General features: G+C 43.0%; 1 protein-coding gene across 1 annotated transcript in view; it reads left to right on the forward strand.

Annotated features, from left to right (window-relative positions):
* Nucleotides 1-21977, forward strand: part of GALNT5 (polypeptide N-acetylgalactosaminyltransferase 5) — a 53340-nt gene that overhangs the window by 581 nt on the left and 30782 nt on the right. Inside the window, exons 2-5 of the mRNA XM_015411529.1 lie at nt 16-530; nt 16526-16692; nt 17946-18065; nt 20471-20606. Coding sequence (XP_015267015.1) covers nt 16-530; nt 16526-16692; nt 17946-18065; nt 20471-20606 — 938 coding nt within the window. The remainder of the gene's footprint in view (nt 1-15; nt 531-16525; nt 16693-17945; nt 18066-20470; nt 20607-21977) is intronic.

Here is a 21977-nt window from a genome sequence, read left to right on the forward strand (position 1 = left end):
GATGATGCAAAAAAGGAAGTTCCTTCTTTGGAAGACCAAGTGGTCTTTATCAGCAAGGATGGGGCACAGACTCCCGCAAAGCAGAAGCTCCAAGCAGATGCCGAAGGGAACGTTACAAACAGACTGATAGGAAACAATGTGCCAGTGATGGACAGCAAAAGTAAAATGCCTCTGAAGGAGAGCAACGTCACCAAAGTGGCCACTTCTAGCAAAACAGTTCTGGTCGGAGCCACAGCGCTGGGGAAAGTTCACAAGGTCAATTTGGCGGACAAGGACCAATTACAGAAAATCAATCAAAACGACAGCTTGATCCCTTTAGTAGTAAGTCCTCAAATGCACAAAGTGTTAACCATTGATAGGACTATTGCCCCAAGGGACCCCAGAGCGGTGGGGCAGTTTGGGCGCCCTGCGGTGGTCCCGAGGGAAAAGCAAGAGGAATCAAAGAGGAGATGGAATGAAGGGAATTTCAACGTCTATCTCAGTGACTTAATCCCGGTGGACCGAGCCGTTGAGGACACAAGACCCTCTGGGTAAGATCTCTTCTTGCATCTCAGAGCATAAGTTTTGGAGCTCATTGGAATTGTTTATTGATCAAATGAATACTTTTGCATGGAGGTAGGTGTCAGTAATCTTGAGGAGCAATGAAAATGTTAACATTTACCAAAAAAAAATTTCCCATTAATTTTAAGGAGAGGCATAAGAATGGGCCTGCACACCTTTCATACACTGGATCGTACTTGTTTACTTTTCCTCCTGCATGCAGGAAACCCTGTTATTTCAAAAGGTCAAATGTGTGTTTCCAGAACTGCAGTTTCTACTTTAATCCCACTATAATGCATATTCATTGGCCTACTTATAATACTCTATTAAGCTTAATATTCGCCTTTTAAAAACACCTAGTATACCAAATCGTTATTTATGATACAGAAATAGTTAATGACTCAGGGCTCTTTTTGTAGAAAAAGCCCAGCAGGAACTCATTAGCATAATAGGCCACACCCAACAGCAGGAACTCATTAGCCTATTAGGCCACACCCCTGACAGCACAGCACATTAGCATATTAAGCCACACCCCCATGTTACCAGAAGTGTGGTCATCCAGCCACACCCACCTTTCCCTTCTTATTCTGTTTACCTTGTTTGTTGTCAAAACCCAGGGCCTTTTTTGTAGCAGGAACTCCTTTGCATGTTAGGCCACACACCCCTAATGTAGCCAATCCTAATGAGTTTCTGCTGTTGGGTGCGGCCTATTATGCAAATGAGTTCCTGCTGGGCGTGGCCAACTTGGGAGCCAGCTGGAACTCCGTTCCTGTGCGTTCCTGCCCCAAAATAGCCCTGCTTAATGTTATTTTTTTTAAAACTGCATAAATAAAGGCTTGCTAATGATACTCTCAACTATTGCCATCATTTGTGGTCTAAAATTCTGCTTTCAAATGAGAAAGAACAATGCTTAACTATCTTTATTAATCACAATAATTATTAGCCCTGATCTGGATGGCCCAGTCTGGCCCAATCTCACCAGATCTTGGAAGCTAAGCAGGGTCAGCCCTAGTTAGCACTTGGAAGGGAGACCACTGAGGAGGTCTCAACACAGAGACAGACAATAACAAACCATTTCTGGTCATCTTATGCCTTGAAAACCCCATGAGGGGTTGCCATAATCTGGCCATGACTTGGCAGCATTTTCCACTCCCAATAATTATTTATCAGACTTACTGTACATTTGCATTCACAGTCCTCTAGTGAGACATCACTGTTATTATCATTTTAAAGTTGAGGGGAACTGAGGCTTGGTCAAATTAACCCAATGACCCCTTAGTTACACAGAATTTCTTAATGCACTCTTTTTTAAACCAGAGCTAGCTAGTTCTGCATCCTACCCTGGCCAGCTATTGGTGTATTACTGCAGATGTCTGAATACACAGGGAACTTGGAAAATTGCCCATCAGATCTGATAGCCTATGTTACTACTGAAAAGGAAACAGCTTTGAATGATATGCTGAACAGTCTGAAAGGAACACTGTTTCTGTAGCCTTAACTGGAGAACAGGGAATTCCTCTTTACTTTGATCATAAAATCCAGAAGCAAAATTCCTGTCCGTACAACCTTCCTTTTCAGCCCCCTTGAAATCAAAAACACAATCTGGCAATTGATCGCAGAAGGGTGTTGGTGTGTACCAACTGGGATTGGCCACTTATAGAATACAAACATCCAGGAACGGATGTAGAGTCCTTCACTTTAGTCCACATCAGCAGACAGCAAACCAGTTTTTGCTTTACTGTTAAAGACATTTAAGTGCATTTTCAAGTCTGAAAGTGTTTCTCACTGTGGGGTACATCTTGAAAAAGTTTGCCTGGCCATTGCAGTGACAAACACAATTTAAAAAAAAACATTATCCTGCTTTTGTACTTTACACTCACTCTTCTTTTGAGAGTCTTGCTCAGGAGTCTTAAAAGCTCTGCATTTTAAGAAAAATGCTGTTCTGGGAGCTTGATTTACCTTATTTTATTTATTTATTTATTATATTTATAACCTGCCCTCCCCGCATGTAAAACTCAAACTTGGGAAACATTGATTCAGACCAGAGTTCCCTCTGCTTAAAAATATGAAATTGCCTAATATGAGAGCTCAGGTGACGTGGCAACCATCGGATATAAAGGATTCCATTACTCTTTCTGTGGTAAAATTTATAGGGGCAATAATTAAATATCAGGCAGATAATATTAAATAAGGCTTTTATAATTTTATTTTCTGGTCAAGGTGATAGCTGTAAGAGCAGTACTAGAGATGGGGTGTGATTACACGCACATTTAGCCGCTCCACAAGAATGAATGCCGCTGGGTAGATTTAAGGGGCACGATCAGACGCAAAAATCTGCCCAGCATCCTGCACCCATCGGCAACCTGTTTTGCTCCGCCGCAGAAGTGGAGTAAAAAGACACTGGGGAAAGTCCAGTAGCAAACGGGTTGCTATGGGCCACAGATGTGCTCTTCCCGGTGTGATCGCTCCAGCGCGCTCTCATGGCGTCGGGATGGTCTGATCAAGCCAGCTGGACTCTGTGCCGTTGTTTTTTCCCCCTTCTCTGTATGTGCATCATCGCATACTGCCGTAGGAAGCCCTCAGTGTGGAGATGCGATTAATTGATCCTCCTTTTAAGGTAATTGAAAACAAATGGCAACAAAAAACCCAACTCACCCGCGATTGTGTCTGATCACGCAGTGGCGGGCTGTGCCCGCAGCTTCAAAGGACTGTGTGATCGCGCAACTGCAGGTCAATTTCCTTCCGGGGTAAATAGCCTCGCTTCCCCCGCGCGTTATGTTGCGCGTGTGACTGCAACCATGAATGGATAGATGGATGGATAGATCGATTCAGGCCAGATACTTGACACCATCGTTAACTAGGGTAGTTTTGTGCAGAATAGCTGTCTCATACAAGTGACTTGCAGCTATTTGAGGGCTGGACAAATTTAAACCAACCACCACGGGTTGGAGCCAGACTATGCTGGCATTATCCACTGATTCTGCCTTCCCACTGCAGACCCCTCCATGCTGTTCAGAGGGGGTGGGGTGTCGGTCCCCTATCCCTTGGAGCAGCATTTCGTGGAGATCAGTGTGCTGTAGTGGGAGAGGGAGCCAGGAAAGACCAGGGTGCAACCCTGAATCACATTAATGGACTGCAATAGGAAGTGTGTTGCACCCCAAATCTTCAAAAGTACATTTGGTTTCTTAGTGGTACTCATGGGTTTTACAGCTCAGAGTCTTTTCTGGTCTTTGTTTTTACAGTCTACCCAAATCCTTTAGTCGTTTGTCAGCCTGGTACTTTCTCACAGCCAAAGTTAACACTAGTAAGGACTGGTTAACTACATGGAAAACATACATTTTGAACCTGGACTTCCAAAAGACTTCTGAACAAGCTGAGTAGCCGTGGGGTGAAATGATGGATCCTTTTATAGGTTAAAATTGGTTAAAGGACAGGATGCAGAGAGTAATAAATAGAAATAATACATTTCGTCGTAATGATTGCATTGACCTGAACCATGTAATTTGCCTTGAGTCTCACTGAGAAAGGTGGACTATAAATAAAGTAAATAAATGGGGGGAAATAAGCAGTGGAGTTCTACACGGGAATGGTGCTATGGGGAAATAAGCAGTGGAGTTCTACACGGATTGGTATTGGGAATGGTGCTGTTTCCTTTGTTCCTAAATCATCTGGAATTGGGGGTGAGCGGTGTAGTGACCAAGTTTGCAGATGATAAATTATTCAGGATTCTGAAAGCCAAGATGGATGATAAAGAACTCCAGGAGTGTCTCCCTAAATTAGATGAATGGGAAACAGCATGCCAAATGTAGCTTGGTTTAGGTAAGTACAAAAGTGATGCACATGGAAACAAAAATCCTAACTTTAAATGTATACTGGGGGGTCAGAATGGACAGCTACTGTGTGAAAAAGAAGATCTTGGGGTTGTAGTGGATAGCTCAGTGCAAATGTTGATTCAGTATGTGGCATCTATGAAAATAAACAACACCGTGCTGGGGGTTATTAGGAAAGGCAATGAAAATAAAATGGCCAATATTGTTTTGTCCCTGAAGAGATTTATGGTGTGGCCTTATTTGGAATACTGTGTACAATTCTGGTTTCCACATCTCTTAGAAGATACCGCAAAATTAGAAAAGTTGTAGAAGAGGGCAGTCAGAATGGTTAAGAGTTTGGAGCACCTCCTTATGAGGAAAAACTAAAGAGTCTGGGACTTTAAGGTTTATATAAAAGTTTGACAAAGGGTCTCACAAGCAAAAACAAGACTATAAAATCATAAAAACAACAACATATATATCCGTTTAAGCAGAAACTTTGAACAGCCTTGAAAATATCAATGTAACTGTCCTCAGACTAGAAGTAGACTATAAAACAATTAAAAACTACTGCATTAAACCCATGGTAAAAGGAAACATTTTGGCCTGTCATCTAAAAGAGAGTAAAGTGAGCCTTAAGGGTGAGGGCATTTCAGAGATCAGGGGCTACCACTGGAAAAGCCCTGTCACTAGCCCCTTGCTTCAGCTGTGTAGGTAGAGTTGCCCACTCTGGGTTGGGAAATTCCTGGAGATTTGGGGGTGGAGCCTGGGGAGGGAAGGACCCTAAGCAGTGTAAAATCCCATTCACTCTCCAAAGCGGCCATTTTATCCAGGGGAACTGATCTCTGTAGTCAGTTTGTTGTACGTCTGGGAGTCAGTCAGTTGTAAATCTGGGAGATTTCCAGGACCTTTCTGGATGTTTGCAACCCTGTGTGTAGGTAGAGGAACAGAGAACAGGGCTTGTAAAACAGATCTTAACTGGTGGGTTGAACAGTACAGGAACAGGTGATCCTATAAGTAGCATGGTCTGAAGCCACTTAGGGCCTTAAATATAAGAACTAGCACCCTGAATGGATGGTACTTAGTACAAAGAATTCTTAATCTCATAATCTAATGCAGTGTTAGCACATCTAAGGCCAATGAAATGAATGAGTTTAAGATCATCTGATTTTGCATAGGATTGGGCTCTATATTGCTTTTTGGTTTTTTAAACTACAGTTGGGAGAGGAAAGAGCAGGGCACAACCATAATCACTTCAGACCCATACAGAAGAATGGAGAACAGGAGATTAGCGGCTCTTCCCATAATGCAGGAGAAAGAGGGGGCAGTAATGACTTGGCAAGTTCTCAAGTAGAGACAGAAAGAAGAGACATTTAAAAAGCCAAGATTACGGATGGGCACAAACTGGAAAAATGTGGTTCGGTTCGTGGTTTGTGGCATGCCCCATTCACAAATCACTGAGTGTCATGAACTTTTAGCTGCTTCATGAACCAGTCGTTTGTGAGGTTTGAGAGGCAGTAGAATGCCACCCTACATGCTAGAGACACCAAACTCACAGAGGGTCTCCAGCTGACTCTCCTCTACATGCTCTCCAGGTTTGGTGAGGATTGGATTTACGGATCCAAGTTATGGCCCCCCAAAGATTGTGCCCTCTGGAAAGTGCTTTCTTGAGGGCACCTTCTTTGGGGGGGGCCGTAACTCAGACCCCATAAATCTAATGCTCACCAAACTTGGAAGGCAGGTAGAGGAGAGCCAGCCGGAGACCCCAACAAGTTTAGTGCCTCTAGTTTGCACAGGATCTGTTCTATACACTCCTGAACTTGTACCTGTCAAAATGACCGCCTATCAGCTGTTATTTTGACAGGCACAGATTTAGGAGGTTCAGGAGTGTATAGAACTGATCCCGTGCAAGCTATAGACATCAGTGTTGCAGGGGACTTCTCCTGCATTCTCCTCTACATGCCCTCCCAGTTGTCGCTTTGAAATTATGTAAACATTTTGATTGTGTGGGGACTGTCTGGAAATGTCTCCGCTCATCAACTGGCACGAACCCCCATGAACAGCTTGAAAGTTTGTTGAAAGTTTGTGCCAGTTGATCTACCATGAACTTGACTTTGCAAACCACAAACTGGCCAAACTTCATCATGAACTTCAGTTCGTGAGTGAGTTCGTGCCCATTCTTAGCCAAGACCACAGGCTACTGATGGACAGGTATTTATTTGTATTTGTGACGCACTCAGATTTCGTAAAAGCAACTATCGCACCTGTCCATCTACTAAATAACCATACAGATGTGTTCGTTGTGTGGTTATAGTCAACATCTAAAGAGTCTTGTAGTACATTAAAACAAAGGTTGCCAACCTCCAGGTGGTGGCTAGAGATTTGCTATTATGACTGATCTCCAGGTGAACAGAGATCAGTTCACCTGCAGAGAATGGCCACTTTGGAATCTATGGCGTTATACCCCATTGAAGTTCCTCCCCTCCCCAAACCTCACCCTCCTCAGGCTCCACCCCGAAGATCTCCAGGTATTTCTCTGCTTGGAGCTGGCAAACCTATTAAAAGCTAACATGAGACAGAGCCTAGTTTTGGAGATGCAGCTTTATCTTATGCCATAATAAATGTGTTGGTCTTTATAAATGTGTTTGTCTTTAAGGAGCCATAAGAATCTTTTGTTATTTCAACTGCAGGTGGCTAACATGGCCACACTTCCAAGTATTATTCTTACCAAATATTTTGTACGTGAAACTGGCCTGGGACTGGCCATGTATTGCCCTTTGTGAAAAAGAGATTTTCAGCTTTTACACTGACCACAAGAGAACATTTTTGATGCAGTCATTGTGAATTCATGGACAGACTCGTCCCAAAGGTTAAAAAAAAAAATCTGTTTCCACATTCAGAGGCAGTAAACCTCTGCATACCAGTGCCAGAAGGCAACTTTGAGGGAAGGCCTTGGCCTCTATACCCTGATGTTGGCCTTCAATAGTGGCCAGTGTGTGAGACAGGACACTGGACTAGGTGGACCACTGATCTGATCCAGCAGGGTTCTTCTTACATTTTTATGTTTTCACCAGAGAAGGTGAACTTCCCAGGTTTCAGTCTGCATCTCCTTCTCAGCTATAGTGCCAGCAGTTCTGCAAGGTGAAAGATGATGAGGACTGTGCAAGGAGCTCTTTGGTAAGATGTTCTCAATATCCAGTTGAAGGTATTAGGGAGTGAAGGTCCTTTTGAGGCAAGCATCAAATCCATCATTTAATTGCAGACAGAAGTTGAGAAATTGTTTTTCCTTCAGCCTTTTGTTCAAGCAACGAAGACTCAGACATGACCCGGCTCTTTGGTTCTGCTGGGTATTTTTACTGCCATGCTATCGAATGAAGCAACAAATTCATCACATCAGGCCAAAAAATATTACCACTTCCTTAAGTCTAAGAATATTCTGCCATTCCTTCTTGATGGGCTTAGTGGAGTATAGTCAAAGCTTTACAATAATTCAGTGACCATTCAGTATTCAGAGGCTTTTATTACACATGACAGGAAGGAACAGCTTTGTAAGCTGCATTTTTAAGTGTCTCTGATCCATATAAAAATAGAAAGTACATACAAATAAAATATAATATGCAGTTCTCCTTGAAATTAGAATCTTGTCATTATAAAAGGATATGCTGTTCTCTGATACAGAGTGAGTTTACGTAATTCAGTTCTGGAGAGAGGAAAGCAATTGATGGGGTCACCTCTGAAACTGTATCCTTCATTTATACATAAGTTATTTCAGGACAAGTGAACTGTATCTCTAGGGATGTGTGACTGTTGTTTCAGTTTTCTGTTACTTTTTTAGGTCTACAAGCTTTCAAAATAATCCTCCTTTTCTGCTTCTGTTTCACACAGTGGAATCGCTGATGTGCTGCTGCTACTCATGAGTAAATGCTCAACGACTTTTAGCTGCCTCAAACCCAAATGAAAAGAATTTATTTTCCCTGGTCCAAACTCCTTCTCTTCTAGCCATCACTTTCTTTGCAAGCTCTCTCAAAGTAACACGTGCGCATTCTGCGGCATAATCCTCTCTTTGTAGGACAGTAACAACAAAACCACCAAGTTGCCCCAAGCAACTGCAGTGTGTGCAAAGTGAAAGTTGCATGCCAAGATCCTGTGCCTGGTCCCTGGGTGCAGTAGAACATCCTCTGAAGCATTGCAAGTAGGGTTGCCGATGTCCAGGTGGGGCCTGGAGATCTCCCAGAATTACAACTGATCTCCAAATAATAGTGATCACTTCCCCTGGACAAAATAGCCACTTTGGAGGATGGAGTCTATGGCATTATAGTCCACTGAGGCCCCTCCCCAAACTCCTCCATCCCCAGCTCTACCCCAAATCCTTTTTAAAATTTCAAAAAAAAGAAATAAAAAGAATAAGCAGGGGAAACCTCAAAATCCAGCAACTAAGTAAAATAAAATAGAATAGAAAAGAAAAAAGGAATATGTAGAGACAAAAATATAATAGTAGTGGCAAATCTACACACAAGTTTCTGTAAGAGGTTTCCAAATACCCCAAAATAATTTCATATGCAATTGTTGTCTATATGCGATGCATTCAGATATTGGTAAAGTTCTAAGGTTCTCAATCCATTGTTTTACCCGAAGCAGGTATTTATCTCTCCAGTATTGTAATATGAGTCTTTTCGCTGTAGTAAGGTCATAGAGGGTCCATTTTCTTTGAGCATTGGTTAGACAGTGGCTTAAAAGTACATAATTATCCTATGAACATACTAATACAAAATGTGTATGAGTAGTAACTTCCAGATAAGCCGAATGACTGGACACACCCTAAGCAAATATTTAAAGGATGCATCCTGTAAATTACAACGTCAACAGTTAGGCACTTTACTTAATCCTTTGCTAGAGTCACTGTGGTCTCCAGTATATCCTAAGCATAATTTTTTGGTGAATAAGTCACAACTTAAGATCCATAGAGATAGCAGGTATAAAATTTAAGGCCATATCCCATTGCTTTGGCAAAATAGGGCAATCTAACTTCTTATTCCATTCATTCCTGAGACTCTGAGTATGATATTCATTAATCAGCATCAAATATTTATTAACAAATACTCTAGGTTTCATTTTCTGCATAGATTCAATTAGAGTTTCCAAGAGCAAAGGGGACTTTGAGGTACCTAATGCCATAGGGCTATATTTAAATATGAACAGATGTTGCAATTGTAAATGTTGCCCTTCAGCAGAAGTTGATGAATCATATTGAGATCTCATCTGAGAAAATGACAAAAACTCATCATCTTAGTCTGTCAATTGGTCTAACATAAAAATCCCCCATTAGGCCATGCCTTCCATAAAAAAAGATTTCTTCCCAATGTTTTGGTCTGGATTGACCCATAATGTTAATTTAACATGTGAAAATGGATCAAATTGATATTGTTGTGACATTATGTGTCATTGTTCTCTAGTTCCACCTTAAGGAATTTCCAAAGCCAGAGTTGGCAACCATAATTGTGAGAGACCTTGTGGTGCACCAGTTTGATTCCTTTCATTGGTGCCTCTAAATAATGCTATCTGTAACAATCTCTTGTAATCTCTTAAAAACTACCCTAGTCACTGCTTGTTTTGCATTTGTAAGAAAAACAATTTCTTCAAGGTGTGAATTTGCACAGTTGAGTAAAATGAAGAGCAAAACAAAGAACATTTCACCATTCTGTAACTCTGAACAAAGAGCATGGAAAAGAAATTACAGAAATAAGGCAGAGGGGTTTTAGCCCCCCACCCCGAAGCTCAGACATGCTCCTCCTCCCCCAAAGTCCCAGTTTATCTTCACAACAATTAGAGAGACCCTTGGTCTGATACATCAGGCTCTTCTTAAAGCAGAAAAAACACATTTATATCAGCCATCATCAAAACATCTCCCTTTCTTTTTTTCCCTTTTCCCTTTTTAAAGGCCCTGTTGAAAGTATTGATTTTCTTGTTGGCTGTCACCAACCGTGGCCACAGTGTTCCATGCATACTCTCTTGAATGGTGATTTCAAAAAGAAAAATCATCTTATCACAGCTAAGGAAAAATTGTGGATACCCAACAGCTATTTTAGTCAGTTATTCCTGCTGCCAGATTATCATGTTTGTTTTCCTTTTTGCATTTTATTCCTAGTTCTTGAATAACTTATTCAAAACAGATTTATTATTTACTTACTGACTTCATTTATAGTCTGCTTGTTTCTCTGAGATTCAAGGCAGTTTACGCAATGAAAAACACTACAAATGAGAACAGTATAAAATATATAACCAACAGTGCATAAAACTGTTAGAAAATTTGAGAACTTCCAGATTTTCCACTACAGTGCACTTGAAATCCATTTAGAATCATCATTACACATATCTGTTTCTCAAACCCAAACCAGTTTCCAGAAAATGATGAAATGGCATCCTAATGAAGTTTAATTGCCCCGCTGTTTTGTTACTGAAAACAAGAACAATGGCACTGAAATTTGTAAAGGTTCATTCCCCCCCCACACACACACCCTGGTCTTTTGCCCAATATAAATTGATCCCAAACCACATTAGGCCCTTGATGTTGCTTTAGAACATCCTACATTCAAGGAACTGAAGGGAATGTAGTTCTCAGGACACTCCTGCCTGTACTCCCTACTGAAACACCTAGCACCGTGGAAACCTATGTTGCCCAGCCTAGCAACCAGTAAGAGACTGGGGTCATGACAGGGGGGAGAGTTGTTGGTGACAGTGTGATGTCACTTCCATGAAACCCCCCCAAAGTAGTGTCATGGGGGGCAGTCATTGGCGTCAGTGTGATGCCACTTCCAGGGGGAAAAACACCCAAAGTAGTGTCATGCCTCTCTATGAATCGCTGTTAAAACTATAGAGTTTTTGGCAATTCCAAGAAAGAACAGACAAGACTTCTGGGTTTTCCCAAGAAATGATGTTACACCATCAAACCGACTTCTGTTGCTCCCTGTATACAAGACACTTTTGTTGGCCTAAGGCCTCCCCATTGCCAGTTCAGCTACCAGGCAGGTTTTGAGGAAAAGGAAGGGAGTAGAGAGCCCTCAGGGCCACATCGTGCTCCAGTCCAGAGACATCACTGGGTCCTTGAAAGGACACAAAGGCTGTGGTCACACACGCTAGTTGAAGCGGAAGGGAAGCGAGGCTATCTCCTCCGGAGGAATTTGACACCCAGTTGTGAGATCACACATCCCTTTGTAGCTGCGGGCACAGCCTGTCACTGTGTAACCAGACACAACTGTGGGTGAATCGGGGTTTTTTTTGCCGTTTGTTTCCCATGCGCATAAACGAGGAATCGCACCTCTGCACTGAGGGCCCCCTATGGAGTATGCGATGACGCGCATACTGCAAAGGGGGGAGGAAACGGCACCAAGCCGGGATGGAATGATCAGACCATCCCAATGGCACTGAGAGCATGCCTGCGCAATCAGACAGGAAAGTCCATCTGTGACCCATCAGAACTGGACTTCCGCTGGTGTCTTTTAACTCCGCTTCTGTGGCGGAGCAGCACAGGTTGTCAGTGACTGCGGGACGCTTCCCAGATGTTGCTGCCTGATTGCACCCTTTCATTCTGTCCGCATTCACACCTCTGTCGGATCTAAAGGCGCGTGTGATCGCAGCCAAACTTTGGAAAGGGCTCAGGCACACACATACCCCAGTTTTAAAAACGTTTTTCTCCCAAGTCCATTCTGTCATACTGGAAGGTGATTACACGTGATTAGAGATTTATGGGCAACTAGAGATGTGAAGGCCCGGAAAAAAACCGGAAAAATTCGGGGAGAAAACGTTTCCCCCCCGTTTTTTTCCTGAAGCCTTTTTATTTTTTTCCGGAAAATTGGAAAAATTGAAAAAAGAAAAAAAAAAGATTATGGAACGTTTTATTTTAACATGATGAATAAAATATTTTAAGACAAGGTGTTCAAATATTTTCCAAATCATTTCTATTATATATATATATGGTATCAGATTGATCTAATTTCTGTGCACTGAGGACAAACAAGTCCTAGGTTACAAACTGAACCCTCCAATGCAAGAACAAGATGCATTTCTTCCTTTAGGAAATGCGATTGTCAGAAAAAAATTAAAAAGTTTCAGTTTTGTTTTTGCATGTGGGTGGGTATTCTGTTTGAAATAATTGTTTGGATACACTATATTTTTAATATGCTAGTTGTGCCAGATGTTGCTGTCTGATTGCACCCTTTTGTTCTGTCCGCATTTGCACCTGTGTCGGATCTAAAGGAGCGTGTGATCGCAGCCAAACTTTGGAAAGGGCTCAGGCGAACACATACCCCAGTTCTAAAAAAAAAATTTATCCGAAGTCCATTCTGTCATACTGGAAGATGATTACACGTGATTAGAGATTTATGGGGCAACCCTTGTGGATGGGTTTTAAGCCTCCTACATATTATATGACTCACAGCTGAGTGTCTGAACTACCTAAACTGAGACATCCTCCTGATGACTTCTTCTTTTCTTTTTCTTTTTGCAATGTTAAATCTCTGAGGGACGTTTTGCATTATTTATCCATTTCTGAGATTTCTATACCACATCTTTAGAGTGCTGCTCACAAAGGCTTAAAAATACATCCCAAATTATCAGTAAAAAAACAATACACCATTAAAACAAGTCCAGGGGCATGAACAGCATAAAACTATCCACAAATCGGACCTCAGGACAGAAGCAGATAATTGAAGACAGCTGGAAAGATAAAAACCATAATTAAAACCCTGGGTAGAAAGATACATTTTGAGCAGGCATCTCAAAGACAGTATAGTACATAACAGGTTGGGTTGCCAAGCTCCAGGTGGGGCCTGCAGATCTCCTGGAATTGCAATAGATCTCTAGGTGACAGAGATCAGTTCCCCTGGAGGAAATGGCAGCGTTGGAGGGCAGAGGCTATAGCATTATACCCTGCTGAAATCTCTCCCCTCCCAAACTCCACCCTTCCCAACAGTTACCCTGAAACCTCCAGGAATTTCCCAACCCCAAGCTGGCAATCCTAGCACCAGGGAAGTCTCAGGAAGGAGGGTGTCCTGAAGGCGAGGTGCCACTGTGGAAAATTATTATTCTTTATGGCATGCTCTGCTTTGAGAACTTTAGGAAGGTATCCTTTTTCTTCACAACAACACTGTAAGAAGCAGAGGAGGAGATTGGATTTATACCCCACCCTTCACTACCCAAGGGAGTCTCAGAGTGGCTTACAAACTCCTTTCCCTTCCCCTCCCCACAACAGACACCCTGTGAGGTGGGTGGGGCTGAGGGAGCTCTGACAGAAACTGCTATTTTTAAAGGACAGCTGTGCCAGAACAAAAGGTGGTTTACTATGGGAAATAGTGCATAGCTACACAGTGAGCTAACTGGGGAGTTGAACTTTGGTTTCCCCTGTTCAAGTACAGCATGCTGCCCAGTGACTGTTACCTGTTTGTTATGCTTTTACCTTCCTTTTCCTCCGAGGAGGTCAGGGCAGCATACATGGTTGTCCGCTCCTCCATTTTACCATCACAACAACACTATGAGGTAGATTAGGCTTAGAGAGAGCGACTTGCCAATGATCACGCAATGAGATTTATGGCGGGGGAGGGATTTGAATCTGGGTCAGTGTTCCCTCTAAGCTGAGTTAGTGTGAGCTAGCTCACAGTTTTTTTAGCCTTTAGCTCACACATTTTTGTCTTAGCTCAGGAAGGATGGCTCCAGAACAAAGTAATTTATGCAGTAGCCAAACCCCTGCGGCCGGGGGTCATAGGACCTGGGCTCCTCCCAGTCCTTGGCAGATGCTGTAACCAAATATGACAACAGTTCATTCCCCTCTACCCAAATAGTTTTTCTCAGTGCCAGAAGGAAGAATTGCAGTTCCTTCATGGTTGTGCAGTCAACTGCTGTCAAGTCGCTTCTGATTTATGGTGACCCTATGAATTCATGACCTCCAAAATGTCCTATCATTAACAGCCTTGCTCTGGTCTTGCAATCCATGGTTTAAAATGTGGTTTTTGCAGTGCCTCTATGGATTCAAGTTACAGAGCAAGTGCAATTTAGATTTGACATCAGAGATGAACATTGCAGGCGGAGAGCAGCCGTGATTATCTCCCCCACATTCCAGGGCAAGGTAGTCTCTGTCAAGAAAGCCCTCCTCTTATGTAGCTATTGAATGCCTTTTCTACTTAGGAATGAGTAATTACTCCCATTTAAATCACACCACTGAAATTCCCTCTGCACCTGGTTTCCATCTAGCATGAATCCACAGGACCCCTGTTCTATAGTGTTTTTCAGTTCTCTGGAGTTCCAGTTCATTATAACATACTCCAGTTGCCAAGCCCTGTTAAATGTTATTCCTCTGGAAAAATCATTTGTGGGCCTTGGTGTTTCAGGACTGTGCTGGCCACCCAGTTTGTTCTGAGAAACTGTCTTTAAATGCAAAAACTGGCAGCAGCTGTAAGTGCCATAGTTTGGATTTCTTTTTTAAAGAAATCATTGGCTAGTCATAGGAGCACCACAGCAGGTAGCAAGAAACAGCCATTCATGCAAGAAGTCTCTGTGCTTCATGACGTACTTCTGTTTAAAGGGGACTCCACAATATAATTTTGCCATGTTTCAACACTTGGTTCCCCCTTTAGTACTCTGAGCTCCCTGAAACTTTTGATCCTGAGAGTCATTGGACCCACAAGGACAGTGCAGTGGCAAAATGGAGGTTTGAACTGTGAGAGGGTAATTTATGGAAATCTCTGACCCCCTGTTAATTATGCTCTTGTAAAGGGGTCTCTCTGGGCCAGTTGTATGTTGTCTTCTGGGCTTTTTACAGTGCAATTCTAAATTGGGATGTGGAAAGGTATAGTATAGCCTAACCTTGTCAGATCTTGGCAGCTAAGCAGGGTTGGTAGTTGGATAGGAGACCACCAAGGAAGACTTTGCAGAGGAAAGCAATGGCAAACCACCTCTGCTCCTTACCAACCTTGAAAACCCTATGGGATCACCATGAATCAGCTGCAACTTGACAGCAATGTATGCACATGAGCACACTCCTAAACAGAGTTGGTGCTGAAAAGTGCCATCAAGTCGCAACCAACTTATGGCAACCCCAGGGGATTTTCCAGGTGTAATGTATCGGAATCCTCACTTGAATCGGCCCATTTACATTCAATGTTAAGCTTCAAGCCAGACCAGGGCTCCTCTGAGCGAACTTCCTATTGGTCGCTTCGTAACAGCGACCAATCAGAACGATACCATTCCCTAGGAGGGAAAGACTCCCATTGGCCTGATAGGAGACCACCAAGGAAGACTTTGCAGAGGAAAGCAATGGCAAACCACCTCTGCTCCTTACCAACCTTGAAAACCCTATGGGATCACCATGAATCAGCTGTAACTTGACAGCAATGTACACACACAAGCACTCTCCTAAACAGAGTTGGTGCTGAAAAGTGCCATCAGGTCGCAACCAATTTATGGCAATCCCAGGGGATTTTCCAGGCAAGAGACATACAGAGGTACTTTGGCTTTACCTTCTTCTGCATAGCAACGGAGTCCTTTGTTAGTACGATCTAACACCAGGCAAGAGACATACAGAGGTACTTTGCCTTTACCTTCTTCTGCATAGCAATGCTGGACTTCCCTGGTTGTCTCCCATCTAAGTACTAACCAGCGCCAACCCTGCTTAGCTTCTGAGACCTGACTAGATCAAGCTAGCCTGGGCCATCCAGGTCGGCACAATCTTCTAAATCCATTGGCAACCGTGGGTGTAGCTCTGGTTAGGATTGCATTGCAAGGTTCTTAAAATCTGTGGATTTTAATGGAAGCCTATATTATAACATGGGTAGGGGGTTTTCCCTGCAAATGGAAAATGGAGCCTTAAAGCCTGTCTTTCATTGTTTGTCAAGAATCAGATCACAGTTTGACTACGACTGCCCACATTATTACTTAATTGGTTACAAGTTGAAGCCAGTCCACAGAGACGGATTGCCCAAATGACACTGTTCTTTATTATGGTTTTAATCACTGGCATTTTATTGTTGCTAACATTGATACTGTTTTGTTTGAAATTTCTCTTTGATTCTCTCTACTGCTCCCTATTGACTACATAATCACTAACATTTGTTGCATGTTGCAGAAGTGACAGGCATCCAGTCTTCTGTATGTATTTTAAATGCCATCTGTGTAAATGCTCTCTGCAGATGTTCAGATCTTCTCGTACACAATGACCTCCCCACAACCAGCATCATCATGTGTTTTGTAGATGAAGTGTGGTCCACTCTCCTGCGTTCCGTTCACAGCGTCCTCAACCGATCTCCTCCTCAGTATATTAAAGAAATCATTTTGGTGGACGACTTCAGCACAAAAGGTAGACAGCTCTACATGTGGTTAGTGTGACTTCTTGACCAATTCATTTGCCTTTAACTTTCCCAAAATTTCAAGCTGATTTTGTTTCATTGCATTTCTACATAGCCTATTTTTTAAACAGAGATAGAGATTACCTCTGCATAGGAGACAGTAGATGTACTCTTAACACCTGACTATATTGAAAAAGTATATTTTGACACAAGGATACAGATCAGAGAATGCTGTGCTCCATCCTGGTTTCATCAGATGGACTTTCCTGTAGAGAGAAGAAATATATGCAACTACATTTCACTATGGGCTAGAGGTTTTCCAGTCAAATTCACAGACGCTACCACTCACAGTGGAGTTTACAGAACTGATAAAATGGGGGGAATCCATGAATGGATTTACTGGAAACCTGAATTTTATTTAGAAACAGCCATGATGTCCCAAATTGTTTCAAAGCTACAGTGATGAGGGAGGCACGATTTCTTGCTGCCCCAAGTAGCAGGTACTGTACACTACCTGTTGCAATCCAAGTTTACCCTAAATGATGCTAGCAGTGCCACAGAGGCTCACCTTGGATGTGGGTACACAGCTTGGGTCTGGGAAGGGCTGTCTCTGCCATAACCACCAGGAGGCAACCTCCAGCAATCTAGTTATGCCCTTGTATAAGCCCATAATTTAGAAAGGTATAAGTCTGTTTAACCCTGAGAGCCAGTTTGATGTAGTGGTTAAGTGTGCGTGGACTCTAATCTGGGAGAACCGGGTTTGATTCCCCACTCCTCCACTTGCACCTGGCTGGATGACCTTGAGCAAGCCATAATTCTGGCACAGCTGTTCTTGAAAAAGAGCAGTCTCTGTCAGAATTCTCTCAGCCCCACCTACCTCACAGGATGTCTGTTGTGGGGAGGGGAAGGGAAAGGAGTTTGTAAGCCGCTCTGAGACACCTTTGGGTAGTGAAGGGTGGGGTATAAATCCAATCTCTTCTTCTTCTGAAATGGATGGACCAGGCTACTCAAGTCTCGTCAGATCTTGGAAACTAGGCAGGGTTGGCCCTGGTTTGTATTTGGATGGTAACCCACGAAAGAAGCCCAGAGTTGCTATGCAGAGGCAGGTTTGTTTGTCTCTTGCCTTGAAAACCTTACGGCATCACCATAAGTCAACTGCAACTTGACAGCACTTTCCATAAAGTCTGTTTAGGATTGCACAGTAAGAGTTTGAGAAGTAAATCCTTATGGTCCCTTTATCTGTTTCTTTTTTTTGTCGATCTAGCTTACCTCAAGGATAAGTTAGACCAATACATGTCGAAGTTTCCCAAGGTTCGTGTCCTTCATCTCAAAGAAAGGCATGGTTTAATACGAGCAAGGCTGGCTGGAGCAGAGATTGCTAAAGGTACATACCGTTGTCTTTTGTTTTCAGATGGCGGTTGGATATTTATTTGCTCTTCACTGTTTATTATATAAGACTAGCAGTAAAGCCCGTTGTGAAAGCAATACAACGGGATCTAGAAAGAGGCTCTGGGGCAGTGCTCTGGCTTTGGGCAAACAGTGTCAATTTGCTGTGGTGACCTCAGCAGGGTATAATGACAGAGTCCACTGTTTTCTCCAGAGGAACTGATCTCTGCTACCTGAAGAGCAGTTGTAATTGTGAGTAATCTGTAGCCCTCACCTGGAGATTGGCAGCAATTGTTACCCAGGACAAAATGGCTGGTTTGGAGGGTGGAGTCTATGGCATTCTACCTGTCTGAGGTCCCACCCCTCTGCAAACCCCACCCTCTCCAGGCTCCACCCCTCAAATCCCCAGGAATTTGTAAAAAAATATTCATCAACTAATGTTTTGTTAAAATAAATGGAATTAACCATATTTAAGTTATATTAAGTTCAGTGGGATGTAGGTACACTTAATGTTCACAGGACTGTATATAATTTCTACACTATTTAAAAACAGACCAAATGTAGAAATAAAACAAAGAGAAAAGAGTTTCCCCTACAGATATACAGACTGAACTTTTCTACTGTTTTGAGTAATTAGTGAAGGAGAGGGAGGGATGGATTTTTTTCCAGAAAAGTCTTTTGTTTATGAAAATATTCACCCGTTTTTATTTCAGTGGTATTATCTCACCTACTGCCGCAGCATCAGCACCTTTTCTTCTGGTTACTGCTCCCTTTTATCTTCTTCAATTAGTCACAGGGGTTTGATGTCATAAAGCTAGGAAAGCTAATCAGATTTGGCTATGCAATGACATCATGGGGAGAGACTGAGTCAACAGAAAGTGAGGGCACTTCCTGGATCAGTCACATGGGTGATACTGGCTAATGAGAGATGATACAGTGGACGGATGATATTATTTCACAGTCTGAACTGTCTCTCCAAAGATTATGGCTTGGCTTCTTGGCTCCACTCTAGTGTTTTTGTGAGCACAAGGACACAATTTCCCATCACCCCCACATGCACCCCCCATCTTGTTACTGGGGAGGGGGGGACTACCAGGTCCTCTTTAAACAGAAATACTTCATAAAACACAAAGGAAATGGATTTTATGGGGCATATTGGGCTGATACAGGAGGGAGGAGAGGGAAAATTGCATTCCATAAATGCTAATGTGGATTGGGTTGTGGTTAGATCCAGCCATCTGTTAGCAGAAAGTGCTGATGATCACAGATGTTCTCCATTCCCACCCCCCTTCCTGGTAGTCCCTTCAACCACCAGGAATGTTGATTCCTGGGGTCATGTTTGGCATAATAGCCATGTGAACAGGGAGGCTGCAGTAAGGAGGAGGAAGGGAGTAAAATTACCCTTCCTGCCTCTTCCATCAGTAGACCTGGATCCAGTACCATATAAAAGCATAGTAAAATACAAAACGGTTTGTTTTTAGTGCTCTAAAAATTAGTTGGAAAGCATGTATAAATCTGATCAGTATTTAGCCCGAGCTTGTCAGAGCGTGGAAGCTAAGCAGGGTTGGCCATGGTTAGTACTTAGACCACCAAGGAACTCCAGGGTTGCTATGCGGAAAAGGACAATGGCAAACCATCTCTGCTCATCTCTTATTTATTTTATTTATTTATTTAAGACATTTTAACCCCGCCCTCCCCGCAAGCGGGCTCAAGGGCGCCTTACAGGGGGCACAAGCCCAGCATAAAACCCAATAAACAGTAAAATCACAATTATAATTGCCTAAAAACCTCATGAAGTGTTATCAGTTGCAACTTGATGGCATTTAATGTGTTACTCAGTTGTTCAAATTATAAGGATATTTGTTCTTTATAAATCACTTCAATTTTATCCAAGCTTCCAGGCAGATCTGTCAAATTCTATACATCTATTCTTGCAGATTGCCTTAATGAAACCACCCTTTGGTGACCAAATTCTACACTTCAGCTTGGTCAATATTCCAATCTTTTTATTAACTACTGTGTGTTAGTGAAATCAGCGATTATTGAGGTTATGCATTTTTTATGTTTTTATCCATGTTTAGCTTGTGCTTTGAGATCGGTGCCAGCTGATCTTTGATCATAGTAAATGAATAAAACTTAGCAACTTGAATTAGTTACAAAACAATCCAGTGATTTAATAAGGCTGGGAAAGAATGACTTGAGAAAAAAAATCACTGAAGGATTCATGGTGAAGAATGGATTTTATATTATATCAATCTTCACCACCATATCACACCAGTAGAATTCTTCTAATACTATCATTCTCTTTCAGTTGCCTCCCTCACAAGAGGCCATCCAGGAAAGACTCTCAGAGCAGTTTCTATTGCCCTAACAGAAATAATTCATTGGTGTTTTCTTCTTCAGGTGATGTACTGACATTCTTAGATTCGCATGTGGAATGTAATGTAGGGTGGCTGGAGCCACTACTGGACAGAATCTATTTAAACAGAAAGAAAGTTGCCTGTCCTGTTATTGAAGTCATCAGTGACAAAGACATGAGGTAATGTTTGTCTCAATCCAGCCATTGCAATTAATGCACAGGAAAGAGGTCCAGCATATAAAACACCATTGCAAGTCATGCTGTTTGATAGCCAGCCATTGCAATTAATGCACAGGAAAGGGGTCCAGCATATAAAACACCATTGCAAGTTAAATCCTACGTTGGCATTAGTCCTGACACTGCTGATAACCTTTTGAGTGGGACGTGTCTTTATCTGCTGCCTGGCAGTGCTTTAGAGAGGCAACCTGCAGTCCAGGGAAAAGCATAGTTTTAAGATTCAATTCTGGTCCTCCTCGCCCACTGCTGTCAGTAGATAACAGTGGGTTTAAGTAGTGGAAATATTAACATAATCCCAGACTAAGGGGCAGGAGGGAGTGGCTCTGTTCATTCGGGTAGGTTACACCTTCAGAGTGCTTGTGCCACTGAAGATCATGGGCATAGAGTGTGCCAGCTTTATATGGGAAGCCAGGGAGAGTTTGGCTGTCTGGCTGGTGTACCGTCTGCCCAACGCACTAGCAAATAGCCTGCCATCCCTGCTGGAGGCCATATCAGGCTGGGCACTGGAGCACCATGGACTGTTAGTCCTGGGAAACGTCAATGTCCATGCCGATGAGGCGACCTCCATGCAGGCAATGGATCTGGTGTCATCCATGGCGGCACTAGGACTCTCCCAATATGTTACAGTTCCCACTGACAGAGTAGGGCACATGCTCAATATGATCTTCACAGCAGGGGTTACAGTGGACTGAATTACTGCCACGGCCATTCCATGGTTGGAACACCATGCTCTGAAAGCCCATGTGAATGTGCCACCCCGACCCTGTTTGGGCGTATTTTAGCTCATCCGCAGAGCCAAGTGGACCCTATGTGGTTTCAAATGGCCCTGTGGGATCTGATGCACCCTGGCGGCTCACTGGATGATCTTGTCAAAGACTGGCAAAGCCAACTCTCGGCAGCCACTCTGCCATGACTGGTTGGCTCAGACTGAGTTGACTGAAATTGAATCCAATGAAGACGGAGGTCCTGTGCTTGGGTCGAAGTGAGTCAAAGTTAGGGATCCCTCTCCTGACCTTCAATGGGACGCCATTGGTGCCAGCACCAGAGGTTAGGAATCTGGGAGTGCTCCTGGATGCCTTCTTAATGATGGAGGCCCAGGTAGCAGCCACTGCGGAGTCTGCCTTTTACCATCTATAGCTGATTAAGCAGTTGGTTCCCTTCCTTGAATGCAGTGATCTCGAAACAGTGATCCATGCAAAGGTCACCTCGCAATTGGACTACTGCAATGCTCTCTACATGGGGCTGCCCTTGTCCCAAATCCAGAAGTTGCCGCTGGTGCAGAATGCAGCGGCGAGGCTCTTGTTGTGTCTTCCT

This window comes from Gekko japonicus, unplaced genomic scaffold (genome assembly GCF_001447785.1).
Source record: "Gekko japonicus isolate JY-2015 unplaced genomic scaffold, Gekko_japonicus_V1.1 scaffold6, whole genome shotgun sequence".
In the NCBI taxonomy this organism is placed as follows: domain Eukaryota; kingdom Metazoa; phylum Chordata; class Lepidosauria; order Squamata; family Gekkonidae; genus Gekko; species Gekko japonicus.